The sequence below is a fragment of the Pygoscelis adeliae genome, unplaced genomic scaffold, assembly GCF_000699105.1.
Source record: "Pygoscelis adeliae isolate BGI_AS28 unplaced genomic scaffold, ASM69910v1 Scaffold108, whole genome shotgun sequence".
Classification (NCBI taxonomy): Eukaryota; Metazoa; Chordata; class Aves; order Sphenisciformes; family Spheniscidae; genus Pygoscelis; species Pygoscelis adeliae.
Window position 1 is genome coordinate 782,378 of NW_008825498.1, and position 21,658 is coordinate 804,035.

The 21,658-nt window shown below is 44.1% G+C and overlaps 1 protein-coding gene across 1 annotated transcript; it reads left to right on the forward strand.

Moving 5' to 3' along the window:
• Positions 1-1,984: 1,984 nt before the first annotated feature.
• Positions 1,985-18,508, forward strand: PRELID2 (PRELI domain containing 2). The gene is made up of 6 exons (XM_009331380.1): positions 1,985-2,051; positions 4,164-4,237; positions 5,798-5,958; positions 10,782-10,887; positions 16,388-16,447; positions 16,899-18,508. The coding sequence occupies exons 1-5, from the start codon at positions 2,006-2,008 to the stop codon at positions 16,430-16,432; spliced, it is 432 nt and encodes a 143-aa protein (XP_009329655.1). The 5' UTR covers positions 1,985-2,005; the 3' UTR covers positions 16,433-16,447; positions 16,899-18,508.
• Positions 18,509-21,658: the final 3,150 nt, after the last annotated feature.

Here is a 21,658-nt window from a genome sequence, read left to right on the forward strand (position 1 = left end):
GAGTGGGGGATGAGGATGCTGGAGCCAGCGTCATGTGTGAGTTCTGGAAGGGATGGGAGCGCCTGCCCCGTGCCCTTGCTGAGCAGGAGAGGTGATGCAGGGCAGTTTGCGTTTGTGCTCCCGGGCAAGGAGACTGCAGGGCAGGGCTGAAGCCCTTGGGCTAGCGGGAGCCCTTCAGATGGGGATGGGACTCCTGTACCTCTGGTGCTGGGGAGGAGGGTTCGGGGGTTGAGTTACTGCAGGGCTGAAATAACAGTCAGGCTGAGATCTCTTTTGTTCTCTGCTGCTGTTAGCTTTGGGATCCCCCGGGAATGGAAACCTTGCAGGGAGGCTGTGGCTGGCTGGAAACGCTGTTTTTGTGGCTGTTAGACTCTCCTAGCCATTACATCTGCTTGTAGATTTGTAATGTTCTTTCTTTTACTGTGCTGTGTAGGAAATTGAGTCTATTTCTGTTTAAATACTGGGGTAATAGAGCCTGCTATTTAGTGGGAGATTTATGTAAATGGCTCTTTGTTTCACACGATTGGGCCTTACAGAGTGTAAGTTACATCGATAATGTAATTATGCCACTACTGCCATTTCGAAGCAGCACGTTGTGGAGAAGCCTCCAATTTCTGTATAGAATAGGACTTGAAAACTTTGCACTTTTAAAATAAACTTTTATTCTGCAGCAAGAAAAAAATAGTAGAGCTGGATTATAGAACAGCCTGCTCTGGAGTTGTCGAGCTTTTTAGCTTAGAACCTAAGATTTATATCAGAATTTTGGAGCACCTATTATTGCACATCATAATTGCATTACATAAACTGAGTTAGCCTTAAAATGCAATTTCCCCACCTTTCCTAAAGCTTTGTATTTTGTTTAATGTTAATCTTCATCTGGTGGTCAGTATTTCTTCAGTCTGGCATTTGTATTAGCGTGGAGGTTACAGTAACTTTTGGATATTATTTGAGTTCAATAAATTATCTTGCACTTTAAATTTTAGAGTTCATTATTCATATGAATGTTGATTGCTTTTTGCAACAGAGAGTAAGGTCCTTGTAGCCTTCTCTGTCTCATTTCTAGCCAGAGGAGTTTTGTAAGTTCCAAAATAGACTATGCATCCTTAGAAGTCCTGTTCTTGTGCATACATTTCTTATATAGGATGTTGCCCTACAGGCAACCTATACAATTCTAGCATAATTCCTGTGCGGTGGAGGTCTTGGAGCGAGAATCTCTTTCTTCCAGCCTTGAAACGACTCATCTGTACAACCTAAGGAAAATGAGGTTACCTTGAGCAGGAACAAGCAGTAGCAATCCCTTATCCTTGCTGCACGCCAGCCTCTGAGCAGAAGAGCGTGCCCTCTTGCCAGGGTGGACCCACACTGCAATCCGAAGTGACTGCCCCCGTCACACTCTTCTAGCAGCTTTTGCAGGACAGTGAAATGTTATGCACCAGAGTCTGCATTCAGACTCTTACAGCTGTACTGTACCTTTCCAGCTTTTTGCTTGAGGAAATAGGTTGTGTGGCTGAACACACTTAGCAGCAGTGACAAGGAGGTTGCTTGCTGCAGAAACTCGGGACGCTGTTCTCTGTGGAGTGCAGCGCAGGGGGCTTTGGCCCGTGGAGCTGCCACGCTGCTGAAAGCTCTGCTTAGCCCTCATTTGAAAAACATGATGTGGGTCAAGAGCTCGCGTCTTCATTTCTGTGGTATGGAGGGTGTGTGGAATATGTCTGTATGCTGCAGCAAAAGCTACCATCTCCCCTTCAAGCGATTTTTCTCATAGCAGTATTGTGGGTTTTCTCTTTGTTTTCTAATCTTACTTACTAAGCTAATCTTACTAAATTCTTCTTTTCCGCTAACTTGAATGGAGACTGCAGATTGTTAATATCAGGCAGCTCGTACCTGTTGAGAGAAGCTATGAAACTGCTTCTGACTTGACAAGTGCCAGCTAGCAATTTTCTTTTACCCATGTGAGAAGTGGTAATATTTATCGTATGCATTTTTATCCCAGTATCCCAGTCCCATGGAGAAACACGTCACAGCTGTAGAAACAGTGGAAGAGAAAACAGGTAAGCTGCCTGACTTCTTACAGAGCTAATTAGAATTTTTCATAACCTTTAAAATTAATTATGTAATAGTTGTATTTCAATAGAAGCTGGGTACTGCAGACATGCCTGGGATTCCTGCACGCTGGACATTGTGTAAGCAAGACCAAGAAAATATTACCGCCCCCTGCCCCCCGCCCCAGCATGTGTTTTAACTGCATTAAGTGTTTGAATTTTCAGCTTATTCCAAGGCCGTTAGACATGTTGCGCCTGGTTTCTCTGTAGTATATTCTTTTGTTGTACAGTTCCTTGGCGTTTCTGTGATGATTTCCATCTGCAGTGCTCTACAGATGAGATGTAAGGCCCCTGGAAGGAAGCACAGTGAGCTGTGTGGATCAAGCCTCAGGTGCTCCACAGGCATCGCACTACCTGGCTTTCATGATCCCTGCCTTCGGAGGGATCACTTGCTGTTTCACTTCCCAGATGAGGAGGTAGTTCCAGGAATCAGAGACTTGCACAGTGGCCTTGTAGGATGCTGACAGTCAGAAAGTGATCACAGATCCTCAGCCTCTTGCTTTATCAGTTAGAATTCCTGAAATACTGAAAATCAGATGTTACCATTCCCCAGTCACATTGACGGGAAAATAAATCTGCTCGGGTCAGAGTGCAGCAGTCAGATCAGGTCCGCTGATACACGTGGATTTTTGTTTTCCAGTTGCTGAGCTTGCAGGAAGAGTTTGCAGTTAGGCCCTTAAGGTAACATGCCTGTGCAGAGGATGTATTAAACAGTTATGCCACCATGTGGGAAACAAGTACCATAGGACTTTGTGTGGAAATAACCACCTCTCTTCCTAATATGGGAACGGTGATCAAATACTCATTTGGGATGAGATAAGAACTTGTGGACTTTAAAGTTTTATTCCGAAATGCTTGTGGATGCTCTTTATCATACATTTGGAGATGTCTTCTGTCTTGCAGCTCAGGTGTAATGGTGGCTCTTAATTCCAGGCTTACGCTCTCTTTCTAAGCAAGGTTAGTGAGGTTGCCCTGAGATTCAAGAAAGCTGAGCGTTAGTGCTGCCATTGCTGTTTTCTTCAAATGCAGTAAACCACTGTTTCTGCAGAATGCTTTTCTGCTCTATGTTGCATGGAGATAGAATCTCCGTATTATTAATGTGATGCGTTTGTTAGAGTTCTGGAAACCGAACCCCATGAAGTTTTCATTGCACAGATCCCACCAAATGCGACTGTTCGAGAAGGTATCCTTTTACCCAGAGAAGCCTTTAACCTGGGCTGCCTGCCAGCTGGCTTCTCATTTGGTAGCATTCTGTTCTTGATCTGGGTCATTAAATATTAAAAGGCAAAGTGATTCTAAAAGCCAACCATTTTTTGGAGACACTAAATAACTGTAATTTGTTTCCTAATAGATAGTTTCGTCCTTGTCACTGGGTCCAACTCAATACAAAAATAAATGTGTGATGAGACAGGACTGTTCTGTAAATCTTGTACACAGTGTGTTTGCCTAGAGAATGAGCCTGAGAATATAAATTGGGATGGTCATAAAAATAAACTAAAACCTAGGTCCACATGTTGGTCTGGTAGCTCAGTCGCCCGAGCTTTTCCCTTGCCCTGGTCATCGTCCACCCGGTGCCACCAGGAGCAGGGTTCTCCAGTGGGTCCTGCCAGACCCTGCGTGGGCTGTGGGAGGGAGTCCTGTGAGCCCCCACGCAGCCTGCAGTGCTTTGCTACCCAGGAGCACCACTATAAATGCCAGTAAAATCTGTGTACCACATGCTGGATAAGGGGGGTCTGGATCACAGTGATGGATGCAGATGCCCTCCTCCTGAGGCAGAGCACAAAATGCCTGTAGCAGTCTTATTTACAGCTTTCTGTCTGGCAAAGCAGCAGGGATATTGGGTTATACTTAAAGAAAAAAAAAACCCAAACCAAAGCCACCCCCCCTCCCAATGCTCTGTTAATTTGCCAGCATTTCTCCTTGCATATTTGCTGTGCTGTGAAGTCTTCCAACTACTTTGTTTTGGTATTACCAAATACCAAATACTATTTGTTTGGTACAGTATAAAATGGTAATATTTGCTGCTGTAACTCTTTCCTTCTTATTTTCTTTTATCATCAGATTTGTCTACGGGGATTATTTACCGGAGGAGAATTGCAACGTGCCAGAATGTAATTCCTGAAATTTTAAGAAAGGTAACTATTTGTAGAGAAATTCAGTCAAGTTGTAAAACCTTAATGCTTCACTGTGGTTTATCTTGTTTAAAAGGATCACATTTCCTAATGATTTTTTTTTAAATTAGAAAAGTTATTTTAAAGAGAAGTTAAGAGAAAAAAAATTTGTAGGAACTGATTTTATATTTAACTTGAATGGACAAAATTGTAGCCTTGAGCACACTAAGATGTAACTGGTGGTGGTGGTTGTTTTACAGGCAGTGATGGGTTTTTAACTTTTGTACCTGGAAAAAGTAAAGCTGTTTTTAAAATGTTATCTGGGCCACAGTGAAAGTACAACCATTCTCCCCCCCCCAGTATAAGAATTATTGCTGTCAATGCTCACGATTTTTGTGTGGTAGGTGGTATTTTTATAAAAGCCTAGTCTTATGGAACTCAGCAAGAAGGCGGCAGCTAGTAGTAAACACTGGGTAGTTATTTCTAAGCTGAGCTCATGTATTTTGGATGTCTGATCCATGGCTCCTGAACACGTTGGGTTGTAATCTCTCCCAAAGCCGTTCTGTAAGTGAGTTCAGAAGGAATTAAAATAATACTTAATGTGCCTATAGCATGTTGCAAGTTAAATATGGCATCGCAGGGTCCCTGTAAGGAAGGTAAAATGTGATTCCTTAAAGACTGTAGGAAACGTAAGGACCTGGGTTGTGCAATCCCTTAATGTCTCTCTCTAGTGTCTCTTTTAGTGACAGTCCTTTCTTCACAGTTTGTTATGGGAGAAGAATTAGCCTTAATTTATTATTTGTTTTTTTTGCAGAGTATCTTGCAGCAGATAGTCTGTATACAGAAAAGTACATTTGCATTCATGCATGGTTAAATAACTGTACTATTTCACAGCCTGCATGCTTAAAAGTATGCATGAACTCTTTTCCTGGTGCTGACGACTCTCTGTGTTTTTGCCTCTAAACCTGTGTTTGTCTCTTCCAAGCCTCACCTGCCAAGGAGAACATATCATTGCCCTATACATGCAGAATGTAAATAAATCGATGGTGAGATTTTCATCCCTTCTTTGGCCCATGCTTGCTAGATCAAGGTCACTCAGGTTGACAAGTGGGCTCTCAGAGGAGGAGGCCTCCTGGGAGAGAGGAGCTGGAGCAGGGCATCAGCCGCTGCGCCTGGTGGCAGGAGCCTGCAGAGGTGCAAGCCTTCCTCCTGCTCTTGTGGTTTAGCTGGCGGGTTTGGCTGCCTTGCATGTAACTGTTTGGAAGTGGCTTCTGTTATCCTTCGTTGTCGTAAATTAGCCATCAGCAGCAAGAGAGAGAGCATGAAGTGATGCAGGTAAGTTGGCCGGTAGTGGTCTTGGAAGTCTGGCTGGGGACCGAGCAGCTTCCCTAAATCTTGGAGTGTTTGCATGGCCTTTAGTAGCTGCTGAGGAAGTTGGTTGTTCTCATCAGGGCTAACCACAGCTGATGGGACCTCCTCCTGAATCCTCAGTCTTATCCTCTGAGGCTAGTAATACTTTCAAAATACTGAGAAGTGATTCTACCTTTTTTTCTTTTTAAAAGCTAGAATTCTTCTGTTTCCCAGGTCAGTGTCTTAAAAGTGCCCGACATCTACTTGGAAGAGGAATCTTGGCTTAATATGCAGAAAAGAAACATGGCTATGAAAACTCATTGTCTTACTTGGACACAGTATGCGTCTCTGAGTGAGGAGTCTGTCTTCAGAGAGAGCTTGGAGAATCCAAACTGGTGAGTGCTGGCCTCGGTGTAGCACCTGCTCCTGTGCTGGCTAAGTGCTGCTACTGCAGGCCTGTGGCCCTGAAAAAGGATTTTCTGTTGCCTTTTGAATGCTTGGAATGAGAGGGGTCTGAATAATAATTTCTTTGTATGTCTTGAATACATTTGAAGCAGCAACTGTAGATGTCCTGTAGCTTTCCTCTGGCTTGTTCAGACACGAGGTTAGGTTCTCTGGCCAGAGCTCAAATAATTGCTGGAAATTAATTTTCTGTGTGCTGCTCTGCAGTCATAGAAGGCTACCCCGCTGTTCCCATGCAGCAGGCGTAGCCAGAGTGTTCGTTTTGCTCTCGTGTCTACCAACAGATGCTTGGACAGCAGCTTAAAAATTATCAGCTCCCTCCTGCTTGCCAGCCGTTGGCATGAAGCATACTTGTTCCCAAACAATTTTCTTTCTCTGGTGTCTGGCCTGCTGTGCCCCAAAGATGTAAGCTGCCGTGGGACTTTGCCTGGGAGAACACACACTTGTGTTTGTATAGACTGGAGCCTAGAAATGTCTTTATGCGCATTTATGGCAGGATCAGAGTGGAATTTCTACTTCCCATAGCATTGAAATGAGCAGGTATGTGATACATGTGACTGTCTTTAAAAAAAGATTTTTTTTCCAGCTGATGTCAACCCCATTAATTCTTACTTTGCTCTGGTGTCTCTTGTAATTAGTTGTTACTTTTGCCTTGTGATGTTCCCTGGGAAGCGTGGCAGGGTTGTCCAGCAAGGTCCGTGTGACTTCGGAAAGCTCTAAGCATGTTTAAGAAAAAAACCATCAACTTCACATGAAATTAAATTTCTTGTGGCTCAGGCATTTTTGAAAGCCCTATGCTTGGACGTCGCTGTTTGAGGACATGTTCCTCTAGCTTTTTAAACTGTTTTCTTTCAAAAGTTTGTTGGGACCCTCTGTCCTTACTGAGGCTTCCTCCGCATCAGAGTTGCATTGCATCTGTAGATGTTGGTCCTGTTGGTGTAGAAACTGTAACTACTGCAACTGGTCACTCACGCATGCCCTGTTTTCAAGGTTTTTCAGTTCCAGTTTAGGAAGGACACTGTCCTCAGTGTGCTGCTTCTGCTCCTGCAGGCTTGTGCAGGGGAGTTGTCTGAGCTCAGTGTCACCACCGCTCACTCTTACCTTAAAGCATACTGTGGCAATCGGGAAGGCAGAGGTGTAGCTGGGCTGCCAGAGTGTGATTGCAGCCTCAGCAGGTTCACTTACACAGGCTTTCAATGCCTGCCGAGGCGACGGTGCCTCTGGAGGTACCGTGGCACCGATGCAGGTCAGCAGCTGCAGTCCGTAGCTGCAGGAGCCCACGGACCTCAGCCGTGCTGCCCTGGCCAGGTAGGTTCAAGGATACCTGGGTGTGCCTGTGCGCACCACTGTCACCTCTTCAGGAGTCTTATGGAGGTAATCGGATCTAACAAATGCTGGCTGGCAAAACAGGCATGAAATTTCATCTGCACGTAGTATATGTACGGTGGCATTTACATTTGAATAGATGAAGGAATTATGCAAAGGGCATAACATTAGCAGCATACTATTGTACTGGAAAGAAATAAGAAAACACACAATGAGGAGACTCAAGTGATCCTGATTAGTGGGAAAATCGTACATTATGCCCCTAAAGAGAGAACAACATTACGAGAGTGATGGTAACCTGAGTACAGACAGAAACTTGTCTTTCTTCCCTACTAAGCACTGCTGGGCAGATTTCAATAGCAACCTCCTGAAACTCTTCAGAGCACTACAAGCATGAAGGGAATGAGAAAATTTGGACTCGATGATCTTAGAGGTCTCTTCCAACCTTAATGATTCTATGATTCTGCACCTCAGTCAGGCACCGTGCACATGTTGTAGCGGGCTGTTTGTTTGTTTAATCAGTTTTAACACGACACTGTTAAGGATGCTGATAAATGAAAGCAGAGTGCCGCTTTGCTGGCTTGCATCTAGATCAGCTGCCCGAGCAGGTCGAGTGCCTTCGCCTCTCCCCGCACCTCCTGGGTGTGTGGTGCGCTCCGCGCCAGGCACTGCCCGCTCCCAACCTAGTGGGGAGCTGGTGGCTCGGGAGATGTTGGGGTGGTGGGTGCAGGCTGCCCTGCAGGCGTTCCCCAGGGTGCGTTACAGCCGTGGCACCCGCAGCCCTGCTCTGTGCCTCTGCAAGGAGATCTCTTGCCAGTGGGGTTAGTGACAGAGCTGCTGCTTTGGAGAGGTGCAGCCTGGTCCCAGGCACACGTGGTGGGATGATGCTGATGGGAATCCAGAATATTGCTACCCCTGTCAGATGAAGTTATAACTCTCTGTGCTGACTTCAGCCCAGGTACTTTGTAGACCATTATGCTGTAGAAAATCAAACCACGAATCCCATCCTTGCAGGGACCGGCGGCTTAGACATTTAGGAGAACCTCATCCACAGGACGTGGATTAGTTTACCCAGTTTGAGGTTGGCAGTTACATCCTTTATTATTTTCAGCTAGAGAACTGCAAGTCAGGGAAGGGAGACTGCGACCTTCCTGATGTCCCTAATGGAACTGGGGCGATTGAAGTGATGCTTGCTTAGTCCCAAACAGTCAATTTAACCACAGTATAGTTCTTCCTCTTAACGTCAGGTGGTTATTTTGTCCTAAATAAATGTGAATGCAGTGATGCCAACTGCTGCATATTCTTGCAAAGTGAATTATTGTGGGTGCTTCCAAGCAGAGCATATAAATGTCTGAAAAGATCTAGTAGCAAACAAACATTACCATAAATAAATTATAAACCATTGAAAAAGGCATGATGAGGCATATCTGTATATTCAGAGGCCAGAAAGCACCTGTGTTAGCCTCTTGGCTGAACTCCTTCATGACACTTTTTATTTGGTTTCCATGATTTAATTGCTGTTACAGAGAAGCATCTCATCTTGATGTCTGAAGTCCAAAGAAAGCCAGCTAGTCCCCGTGGGCAAGGCCTGGCCGCAGGCAGAGCTGCAGGCAGGGCGGGTCCAGACCTGAGCAGCATTTGCCTGCAGAGGGTCTGGGGCGGCTTGCCAGCGCTGCCCTGGTGTTCGCCGGCACTGCCCGGGTGTTTGCTGGCGCTGCTGCAGGATGCGGCTCTGGAGGGCTCCGGGGCTCGGAGCTTTCTTTCGCTGCTGGTATATCAAACCAGTGTGAATCTTGTCAACTGCTCTCCTCCACTTGCATGCGTACGTGCCTGGGTTAGTAACAATTTCTAGAGTGATTCAATTGCCCTTAGCCTAAAAGTGTGTGTTACGTACATTAGGTTTGAGCTTGTTTTCCACCCAGCTGAGCTGGGCAGCATCTGTGTTGATGGGGAGGGCTCTGGGAAGAGTTATCTGTGCACAGTGCCAAACCAAAGGGGAAAGTCAGTGGCAAAACTCCCCTGTAACTGCCTGGATTTATGCTGTAGTTGTGTACTGGCAAATTTCCATGTGTCTGGGCAGGTTATACCTGACTTTCCACAGTGGAGAATCCCTGTGTAGCTTGCATTTTGTCTCCAGTGTCATTTGCCGTCCCTCTGTGTTTCGGTTTGACTGCTTTCCCCCTTCCAGCTAGGAGCATTTCTTTGCTGTTTCATTTTGTATACCTCAGTTGCTGTTGGATTCCCTTTATTACCCAGCACTTTCCCTCATTTCATACAGCCTGAGGGAGCTGCGGTCTCTCGCAGCGCAGTGGGTGCAGAGTGAGAAGATGTCTCCCTGATGTGGAGAGATGCACGTGATGCATGAGCAGTGCTCATCAGCTGGAGGTGGGAATTATAAAGATCCCCCGTACAAAAGCTCCCTTTTTTGAAGAGCCTCGCACTGGATGTAACTTTTAATTTAGTTTTGAAAGCCATGCAGGCTTTGGAAACTCTCCTTGACACTATCTGAACAAGAATATTGCTAGACTTTTTATACTAAAGACACTTTAATTAAACTCCCATCATGAAAACAATTAGACCAAATTTGCCATACTTAACTAGTCAATAATTTAGTAGTTGGATCTCATTAATAGACTTCTCCTTGTGACTGTGTTGTAATGATGCGGCATTGCCAGCTGCGTGCTACGGAAATCAATCAGAGATCAATATTGTCCATGAGCCTCCCTTTTTTGTCGCCTCCAATGGTGAAACTGCAAAATGAATAAATAAATCCCAACCAGAGCAGCAGAGTTCAATGGTGGATTTTTACTGCTGACATCCATCCTGTGGTTGGGGGGAACTTCTCACGTTCTCCAGCTCCTTCACTCGAACTCCACGCGTTTGTCTTCTTACCGAACTGCATTGACAGAAATAATAAATGGTCGTGGCCCGCTGAGGGCATCAGAGGTGCGGGGTTCGCATGCGTGCTGCGGGGATAGCGGCGGGCGGTCCTCTCCTCGCTGTTACCACTGCCTCTGTCTAGCTTGGGTGGGATGATGTCCTGAGGACTCTATAAAATCATACAAGCGTATTTCACTGTGTCTGCAGTTGGCTTTCCTGATTCTGGAGATGGCTGTTGTGTCCTCTCCAGACCTCTCTCTGTGTTGCTGCTCTTTGGGCTTCTCCAGTGAGCGCATGTCTTTCCTGAAGCAGAGTCCAGCTGGACCTTCAGCAGCGCTGACCGCAGGAGATGGTCGTTACAAACCTCTCGTTATGCTGATGTTCCTGTATCTTGTTACGTTTGCCTTTGAGATTGTCATACAAAATACGTGAATGTAAGAGATGAATCCTGTACTCGGGTATCAAGCACTAACTTTCTAATGCAGAGTTTACACTTAATGTTTACTAAGTAGACAGAAAAATAAAAGTGCGTTATGTTCCTGTTTCTTAGGACAGACTTCACACAAAAAGGCAGAATATCAGTGACGGGGGCAGGTTTGCTCAACTGTGTGTTGGAAGCTTTTGCTCAATCATTTTTAAAACAAGGTGTGAAGAAGGTAAGTCATTTATTGCTTGAATTTCTTCCCCAAATTATACTCTAAATTTTTTCAAATCACCAGATCATCTAGGCTCAAAATTAAACTGATGTTTTAAGTCTGGATTCTTTACATCTTTTAATTGTTGAAAAAATACTTGACCTTTTCTTTTGTCTACAGAGAATAAGCAGAACAAAAATGGATTTAGTTTTATTATGGTAATAGTTTTATTTCAAATACATTTTAAAATATGGCATGTATGACTGTATCAGTTTCTGTAATTCATTCTTATTCCTGATTTCCCCCAGACATTGAAACAGTTCTTCCTAATGCCTCATTGTAGCAGCTAATACTGTAATAATAATTTGCAGTTCTATAGCACCTTTACACTGAAATAGTCGAAAGTAGTCAACATGAATTTATATCATGTCATGCATTTTTCTCCAGTAATGTTAGATCTTTTTTTTGGCAACTTGATGTATTTACAATAGCCACAGTCAATCTCCCTGTAGCAGTTCTGTATACTTCAATAGTTCTGTCTTTCAGTAAGAATTATGAAAGAGGATAAAAGCTATCCAGCAGAGCATCCCAAGGGAGTTAGTGTTCAAAGGCCTTTCGTTTCTGGGAGTCATGTCATATTGATAAACTAGGTTTAACAGCAATGTCTCCTGAAGCGTTCATTGGGAAATGAAGTTTCATGGAAGTCCTGTTGTCTGGAAGTTTGTGCCTTGAAGAGATTTGGGGGTTCAGTTTGTGCTGTGCAGACTGTTTGAAATGTACACCTGCTGAAAAAGGAGCAAGAAGGAGGAGGAAGGAATAATTAAGTAAACCTTTTTAATGAGAAAGTAAGAGGTTTTTTTTGTCTTCCCCCCCCCAGTTTGTATCTTGTTTCAGGTGAATGAAGGCATATGTATGTGCCTGAAAACATGGCATTTTCATGGCTGGGCTCATGAATCTTATGTACTGCAAGACTATAATGAACCTATATTTACCATTATTTATCATTTTTTAGTTATCTAATGGAGAAATTTGTTTTTCAGATGAACTTAGATGTCCACAGTTCAGATCATGCCTTATGCCATTCTTTAATTATTCATGGGGACCAAGTGGTTAATACTGTTGAAGTTTTTTTTGTTTTGTTTTGTTTTGTTTTGTTTTTAAGAGGCCTTAGCAGTGTCCTGTCTTTTCTCCCACTGAGGTCAGTGGGTGTTGGAGCGTGGAGCCTGGGCAGCACCCGCAGTCCCTTCGGCCACTCTCCTCTCTGGTGGTGCAGGGGCCGACAGCCCCAACCTCTCGTTTGTGCTTCAGAAGCTGGTTTTGGAATCTGTGCCCCAAGAGCTGTAGATGGAAATGTATTTCAAACGGCACGGGCATTTATTCATTTCCTCATTCTTGATAACTGTAAGATCTTTTTGTTGTGGCTTTAAAAGACGAAAAAGACAGAAGTAGACAGCTATGTTAGTGTAAGCGATGACCGTGAGCAATGAAACACGTCTTGCCGGCTTATGACAGCGCAGAGCTAGTGGATAAAACAAACTAGCTCACAGTATCTCTACAATGCTGCATTAGAAATCATTTAGCAATTTTGGCTATGTCTGCAGATCTGTGAAAAAGAAAAATACAAGCGCACCAGATCTGGTATAAATGTACAGTCTTGCCTGCTTTCCCCCCCCGCCTCCGAAACATCCATTTCTCTAAGGCAGCAGCTGTATCAATGCATTTCATTTCTTCTAAGGTAGGGTTCCTTTTGTGGCTTGGCCATAGAGTAGTTTTGAGGCACGTTTTACCCAAATGTAATAAATGGCAATACAAAGATGATATTTAAAGTTTTAAAATATATGTTGCATGAATGACAATGCTTGATAAATGTTCTCCAAGCTTCCATTTACTTCCTATCTTCCAGTACCTGATCTGCATCCTTCCTAATGGCCTGACCAAAAGGGCATTGCTTTTCTTGCACCTGGTATAATTGGTTGGAATACATAAGGATGTTACTTTCAAAGCCAAACCGTGACTCCTGCTTTATCTCCTTGGTCCTGACAGCGGTGCGCTTCTCCATCCATCTGTTTGGAAAGGCTCGGATGAGATAAGGGAGTAAGGAAACAGTGGGAGGCAGGAATTTGAGGGGGTGGAGGAAATGGAGCAGGGGATGAGCTACATGAAGAGCAGGAGAAAATACTGTATGAATATTAAATTTTGTGAATGACTACCATAAAGCTCATGTATTCACACAGTCAGTATTAAATATCTTCATTTTATAGAAAGAGAGAGAAAAGTTACTATTCGTGAAACTATTCATGGACACCAAAGGCACTGATCTTTTTAATCATTATTTTTGTAACTGAGATATGAGCCTATTCTGTGGGTAGGGGTTTTTTTAATGCCTAACAGAATGACAGTGACATTTTATGGCTCCTCATATTTGTCACGTTTCTCTTATTTTATTCCAACTCTGAACAAAAATATAGGAGATAAAGTTCTCCTGCGCTACTTTTGTTTGTAGAAGTCATAGTACATTTGGGTGGAAATTACAGCATTTATGATTATTTTTTTTCTTATCTGTTCAGAAAAGGTATTAATGAATGATTAATTAATGACATTATTGCCAATAAAACTTCCCTCCTGAATAATTCAAAAGTCTGAGCAGATATGCTGGTAAATCCCAGCTACCAGCACAGCCCTTTCTGGGTCTATTGGCGAGAGCCTGGCTTCCTTCGCAGAGGGGAAAGGATGCTCCGTAGTCTGCAAGCAAAGTCTGGGAGAAGTTTCCAGCCCAAGAGGGGTGGTGGTGGCCCCTAAAGTCAGCCTTTGTGTGTGTGAGTTTTTAAAATTTGTTTAAAAAGTGGCCTAATGAGTTTGTATATGTCTAAGTTATGATGATCCCTGCCAGTGTGAAGCAGTACAGATGACAAAGTTATGAGTGACTTTAAGGCCACAAAATAAAGGAGCATTTGTAGCAAGAAACTTTTGTTATGTTGGTAGATGTTTTATCCGTTGCATCTTAAATGTTGCAACATTTTTGTCATTTTCACTTCTTGGTTTCTTTTTTAGATTCCTTTTGCTTGACTTGAATATATAAGGAGATGGAAATTGAAGGCCGTGATGTAGTGTTTGTTAAATGATGGAGCTAAGCTCAAATAACAAATATTTAACTGAAAAATGTTTTGTCATGGTTACAAAAAGAATGAAAGGTATTGGGTGCTCTTTTCAGAGACAGCAGAAAATTTTCTGCTAGTCTGTTAAAATGCTACCCTGCTTTTGTAGTGGCAATGGCAATGAGGTATGCACTGTAATATGCATTGCCTTCATCACATTCAAACAGGCTATTTATACTTTTCCTGTACATTACCTAACCTCCTATTTAAAACTTAGAGTGTTTGGTGAAGATGTGGAGAACGTTACAGGCATCAAACATTCCCTCTATCCCTGTCAGCTGGCAGTCCGGTCTGGCTCCTAGCGGATATTCCAGATACAAGCGTAGGCTGCTCAACAAGTCTGTAGTGCTGGAAACTCCTTAGGCTGCCATTTCACGTTTCCCTCGTTAGCCTGTCACCCCGCTGCTGGGTCAGTGTGCCCTCTGTGGTTTCAGTGTACTGCTGAGGTGACAAAGTGGCACTCGCTGGAGGAGTCACCCATAGCTGTTCCTGAACTGGGACTCTGCTGGGCTCCCATCCCTTTGAGTGCCTTGGGCTATTGCACCGATAAGGGTAGAAGTATGTTGACACTTAGGGCAGGATAGCTTCTTACAGTAGCAGAGTATCTCCACCTTTGAAAAATAAAACTGTTCCATGGGTTGTCCGTCAGAGAAGCTTTTAAGCTGCAGCTGTAGAGCTGCAGAGTTTAATGGGTAGGCAATGTTTGTTCTGCATTTCAAGTGCATCATTGCACTCTAAGCAGTGTAAATTTAGCTCCTTTAAGCCTGATCTCCTGGGGCTGAGATTTAAGTGTTTGAACTTCAGTTGAAAGGAATATATTGATTAGGCTTTGATTTAGTTGTTCCTTGCTGAAAAGATAGTGGGTAATGACTTGTACCTGCCCTTTCATATTTTATTCATTTAATGGAGTCCCCTCTCATTCCCCTTTTCTTCCTCAACATCATTTTGCCTAAAAGTGTACAGTGCTATGAGGAAAAATAAAAGAAAAAGCAGTTGTCACGCTGTGAACATAATTGATTCAATAAGTAACATTTTTAAATTCCCTAGGCAAACCTCACTTATGTCAATTAGTGCTTCATTCTGTAAACAGTGGCATGTCCAATTTAGACTGGTAGACTAAGGTAGTCAGTTTATTGCCTTCTACAAAGAATAGGCATGGAAGATGAACTGTTTTTCATAGATATAAAATATCTTGTCCAATTTTTTTGAGAGATGTGAAAAGAAATTCTCTTGACCTATTTGTTAAAGTTAATTGTCTTTTTTTTTCCTCCTCTCATGGTGACTCAAACTGCGAAATCCTTTTTCTTTTATCTTGACAAACATAGAGCATACTAGGGTAAGCCTTAGCCCCACGCAGGTTATAGCTAAGCTCCAATCTTGCTTCAGTCCACAAGATCTGACCATTAGAGGTAGGGTTGGCAAATTACTACAATTTCAGTACACAGACAGAGCCAAAAAGTGTGGGGGAGAGGGATGTTGTGGATTTTCTTATCTAAAGTGAGTGGCTTTTGCTTTTCACCAAATATGAAGCTGCTTCTCTCTCACTTTGTACTGAGCCTTGAACTTAAATTCATTTCAAAATAGAGAAGCATCTGGCTGTGAAGGAGTCTGTAGCCCTGATGTGGGAAGAGCACTTGGTCGAAAGCTTCCCCCCGTTTTTCAGACGGCTGCCCTGCTGTAAGTTGTTCAGTGGTTTGCACCTGCGCAGCTGCTGCGGGTTGGTGAGTGCCTAGGGCTCGTCTGCAGTGCACCCCCAAACAAACAGAACCTCTAGACTGAAACTGCATTTTGCTTTAATAACAGTTCATTGTTTGGTACTTCCTCCTTCCTTCACAGATCAGTCCCGGAGAAGAAATATTCACCTTCATGGTCCTCTGGCATTTTTCACTTAATTTCAGTATTGCTTTCTTTCATTATAGAAATAATCGTACTGGCTTTCTGGGGAGCTTTCATCCTCGCACACCCGGTTGCTTGCAAAGAACACGAGTGATGGTATTTCCTTTTTAAAGATGGATGTACCTAGGTGCGGGGATGAGAAGTGGCTTGGTCCAAGCAAAGCAGTGGCAGAACTGGAATAAAATGTGTGACCTGATCAAGTGCCCTGGCTTCGTGCAGCCTTGACTTGGAAGAGCTTGCAAGCTGTTCAGGGTCCTTTATCCCCTCCAGGTTCCCCTGAGCAGCCTGTGCCGTAGCACTCCTTGTGCCTCCCAGGCAGTGGGGAGAACTGCACTGAGTTAGTGTGGGACCATAAAATGCAATTATTTTTTTTTTTAAGGCTTTATTGGGATGTTTTTGGGTACCCTTTCTAATGTGTGAAATACTTAAGTTGTGTGTAAAACTGGCATTTATTTGTGCTTTTTTTGCAGAGTATTAAAATAATGGAGACACTTCTTCAGGAGCAGTGTGGGTGATCTTCATAAGCATTTGTAAGTGCAACATCCATCTACAGTTAAGAAAAATTGTTCAGAGTTTGTGATACCTACTGCACATTGTGCTCCTTGTAGTTCTACAAATAAATGTGTGTTTTTGTCCATTATAAATAGCATGCAACTTTTGTGGAATTTTCAAGAAAAATAATGATCTACTGCAGCGTTAGGCTTAATACTGTGGCAGAGTTTCTGAATAGTATGTTGATTAAGACAACTTCTGTGTCCTCTATTTCATCCTCTCCTCTCTGTTAATACATCATGAGTGCGATAGTCCTAGTAAAATAAGACCTTGGTTCTAAGGATTTTTACTCAAAAGTAGTATCTTCAGCAGTTATCTGTGGAGGGAAGATTTAGTCAACTCTTAAATTAGTTTCAGAACAAGAGCAAATGGCTATTGATTACCTCCTAATAAATGTTCTTCTAAAACCTATTTTCTCTGCTTTTGCAGGAGAAAATGTATTTGCGTAGAGTTTCCTTGGAACCACATATCTTCATTGCCGTTGGGATTCCATGGCTGTAGTCTGAAATTTACAGGTACCATTTTACTGAGGAAAGAGCGTTTAATATGCACAGCTGGAAGAAAAGAAGACCATAGACTGCAAGTCTTTTACAAAAGATTAAGGAATCGTACTACTTAAGGGAATATTGTTGATCATGAAAATCACAGAGGAACAAGTGTAAGCTTGGAAACACCGTCTTCCTGTGAATTGGTGCTATAATCTCTAGAGACTAGGAATTCGGTAAGGGAACATAGAGCGGCAAAACAAAAATAGCCCTTGTTGCTATGAAGACACCCTTGCCTAGTCAACCAGTTGCTTTGTGTCTTATCAAGGGAGGTGCAAGCACACCCCGCGTGCTGTTTATTTCACAGCTTAATTCTGTGGGGTAGAGGCTTCCTTCTACAGAAATGAAGCCCAGCTGTAGCAGCTGAGTAGGGCTGCTGTTCCCTGCTTGAGTCACTCTGTTTCAGTTCTGATAGCTGTGTTGGAAATATTTGGTTATTATACCTCTGCCAGCATGATTATTTTCAGCTGTAAAGACATGCCTCAATGCAAGTTTTTCATATATTTGAATTCTTTCAGAAAGTATTTCTCTCTTATTGCTTCTGAATAGAAGAAGAATAAACCTGGAGGGGAATTGGTCAAGTGCAAGTAAAGTTCCTGACAAAGGGTGTCTCATATGCTTCTCCTCCTCTTGTTCCACACACCATATCAGGATAGTTTTATTTTAAACTTTTCATTTGAAATTCAGATAAGCACAAGCCAGCTTTGATACCCTTCCTGAGTTAGGGTAATACCACGCTTTACAAATAGCCCCATTAAAATCAGTGTTTGTTCTTTGTGGAGATTTGAACCGCTTATTTGATTGCCACAAAGCCAAATGATTAGCTTCACCTTTTTCAGGGTGGGTTGTGTTTTATTTTCTGAAATGTGATGTAAATTCTTGGTGGACTCTTCCTTATGCTATACCTGAGTGCTGTGGTCCTGCTTATTTCAATATTTAATGGTCTCAACTATCCTGTTCTGAAGCTAAATGAACGTACTATTAAAGAGCTGAGCCACAGACTGTGACCACGCGCCAGCTCTCCAGTAGTGTAAATCCACTTACCTCTGCTTATGTGGCTGGTGCTATAGGTTTATGCTATGGGAAATGCTAGCCCGTACCTTGTGATGAAAGAGCCATGACGCGGTCCTTAGGAAATGACCGTATTTTGTATTGGCACAGCGGAACAAAATACTTTCCTTCATCTTTCTTATTTTGATTGTTAACTGATTCTTGTGAATTTGGACTCTGAATGCTGAACAGTAAATATTTATGAAATGTAATGGCCAAGACTAAATACATTCATTAGCATATTTATTTTTATTGAGTTGCTGCTTTGTGTGCCTGAGGAAATTATCAAGTTACTTCTATTTGAACTTCTGTGTACAATTTTAAGACTAGCATTTTTATTCTCACATCACTCTGGATTTTGGAATTAGGATAGGAAGCATTTGCGTCCTCCCCCACCCCCAAAGTAGAAGTAGTCTTTGAATAACGAAGGTCCAATAAAATCCACTATCTCCTTCAAAGCCTGAGTTGCCCATCTGCTTACTGCTAGGTGCCAGAAACAGAAGGGTTAAGACTTCTCCGGGGAGCAAGGTGCTTTTTGTGAGGCTAGGGAGCATGGTCAGGGTGGTGGAATTGCCTGGCCCTCGCTGGAGGTGGCAGGACCATCTCGGCTCATCCCCCGGGGCTCGGGTCTGCCCCTGGCCTGCTGGAGAACAGCCCCGCTGGGCAGGGGAGCGACCCCGCTCCAAACTGCAAACCAGCAGCTGCAAGTAGCTGTTGTTTTGAAGATCTTCAAGTGCTGTGTCCCGTGTTGGAGCTTAAGTCATCCCACTGCTAAAAGGTGTCCCTGCATTTCCCCTGGGAGCAGTCACCGGTCACAGGGAGGTCTGAGGAGCCCTTGTCGGCAGGGTGGACGGAGTCCCTCAGGATGCCGCGAAGCGCGTGATCAGGACACGGGGATGTGATGGGCACGTTCCCCGGAGAGCGTGTGTGCTGTCATGGTATCAAACATACAGGTCAATCCCAGTGGGCAATTGACTTCACCCATCTAATTTTTTTCAGAAATAACTTGCCTTTTTTTTTTTTCTCTATGTGTCTGTATGTTTCTTCCTGATGTATATTGTCATACCAAGATGAAGATAAACATTTTCAGATACAGAAAATAAACTGACCAGATCTGATGTCCCCTCTCAGACCGTCTGTAAGACAGTGTGTCTTGTTACACTGATCTCTAGGCATAAAGAGAATCCCCTAATTGCTCAAAAAAATGAGAAAGCTCCCTGTTTATAAGTTTTATGTAATTGTTCAAATGTTTGAAACTTTCACCGACTGCAATCATGATGGTTTAAATGATGATTTGACTTACTCATAGTATTCTTCTGGGACCTGGACAGTGGGAGCTTTGACAACGTTGGCCTTTCGAAATCGGTGTTCTGAGCAGTCCTGCCAGCCTCTTTTTCTAAATAGCAGGATGGTGAATGAAAAGGAAATACTGTTTTTCAGATTGTTTTATGAAACTAGTTAATACACACTTGTTTAATTGTAGCAAAGTTAAATTTAAAAATTAAGAAATTCAGTATTTCATTCTCTTAATTGTTGTATTGTAGTGTCCCACTAAAGCTCATCTATGAACATTTCCATTAAAAGGTCATCTTCTTTGTCTAGTGTCTAACTCTTATCTCTGATAGAAGAATGTTGTCTGCCAGATGTCAGCCGGAATTAATTTCCCTCTTTATAGAGTACGTATAAAAACAGTCAGTGTGTCCATCCTGTTTATCTCAAGATGTTTGTCATCTTGCTGGCTTTCATTCTAGCCCAGTGCTGAACTTTCTGTGGCTCTGTTAGAAAAACCTTATGAAAACAGTTTGTTATACGCAGGAGGTTAATTCATCTTCATGTGCTGCATTTATTGACAGTTGCCTTTTCAGGTTTTTCCCGCTGTGATCAGTCTAATGGAGCAAAGTTTTCGAAGCCTCTCGAGTGCCGCAGGAGCCTAAACCTGGCTGCCTTTCAGCAAGCTTCGGACCCCTGCAGACAGGCTGCCGGTGCCTGGATGGCCGAGTCCCCGGCGCCTGGGGAGAGCCGCCCAGCACGGGGAGGTGCCGAAGAGGGGATGCGGGGGCTTGGTCACCCCTTGGGTGCTGGGCACGGCCGCGCCTGCGAAAGCAAATGGCAAAGCCCCGCAAGTGCAGTGAGTGGGAGCTGAAGGGAGGGAGGGGGGACCGAGAACCTGGCACTGGCTTTAGAAGGCAGTAGGGCATCTGAGGAGATAACAGATAAAGGGAACAAACTCCCAAGGGTAGCAGGGCTGAGCTGAGATGGTGCCCATGCTCCTGACGCAGCGGCACATGAGCAGCCTTGAAGTCACCTACAAGTCCCCTCTGCTCGAGGCACTGGGGTGTGTTCTCGGGGCTGAGCTATCTCACGTTCAAAGCTGCCTCTTCATCCTGTGCTGCATTTTCTGTCAGCTGTCTGCTTCCTTCTCCAGCGGCCAATGAGTTGTCGTTTTTCGCCTGTTTACTGTAAATATGCCCAGGTGTCTTAAACATCCCACCCTGGCTTCTGGCTGAGGTTCGGGAGAATCGGCATAAATGGAAAAAAGCCTGTGAGTTTCCAAGCCCTTCCTTGCCGTGACATACGCGCAGCTCGGGCGCACCCAGGACTCGTTTTATTACAGCAGGAAATCGAACAGTTGGCTGTGAGGAAAATAATTTCACTAGGAACAGGTTTCTGCTGTAGATACTTAACTGCAGCACAACCAGTGTCAGAACTTAATGGGCTGCTTTGGCTTGTTCTTAAAACTGAAGCCCAGCGTGTGTATTGCAGATGTGAGCTCAAGGGAATCGCGTGCAGCGATGCCGTGGGGCTGGTCGCCCAGCAGCCTTCCCACCTCCCTTGGGGCAGCAGCAAGACCGAGCAAATGCCTTGGGCGCCCTGCAAGGCAGCGGAGGGGTAAGCAAACTGTCAGACTGGGAAGCTGGCTTGCTGTGTTTTTTGAAAGGCATGGCATGCTAGGTGTGATCGAACACCTTTACCCGGGTGTTTCTAAAAAGTGACTTTTTTTTGATAGAAGGGAGTTTGTTTCCCCCCCTCCCCAATAAAAAAACAAAATTCCTGGACAAAAACCTCACAATATTTGGCCAAAAAGCAAAAACACCATGTGGTGAGCTGTAAAGTAATAACGCTGTGAGACCTGTCTTCAGAGAAACTTTATAAATGAAAAGTAAAAAAGGGAAAAATCCAGCTGGTAAAATCTGGAAAAAATTCAGGCTGGGGTGTGCTGTGGGGTAACGCAGCCGGTGGGTGCCGGGCTGTAAAGGGCTGGAGCGCAGGGGGCAGAGCAGCAGGAAGGCTTGGGGGGGAGCGCGGCAGCAGGGAGGAGCAGCCGGGTGAAGCACCAGGACCAGGAGCTCCCTGGGGAGGGACGGGGTGGGACGGGCGGGGGTCCGAGGCCGAGCCCGGAGGCGGCAGTGGAGGGGGAGCTCTGGCAGTTGGGAGCAGAGAGGAACTGAAGGTGCGAAAGCAAAGCTTTACGTGAAATCACCCCGCGAGAAATGAGGCTGGATCACGCGTCGGACCGAGTAGCAGAGGAGCGGGGAGTAAACCCGGACCAGGAGGGAGGAACCAGCATGGGGGTGAGGAATCGGCGTGGCCGCA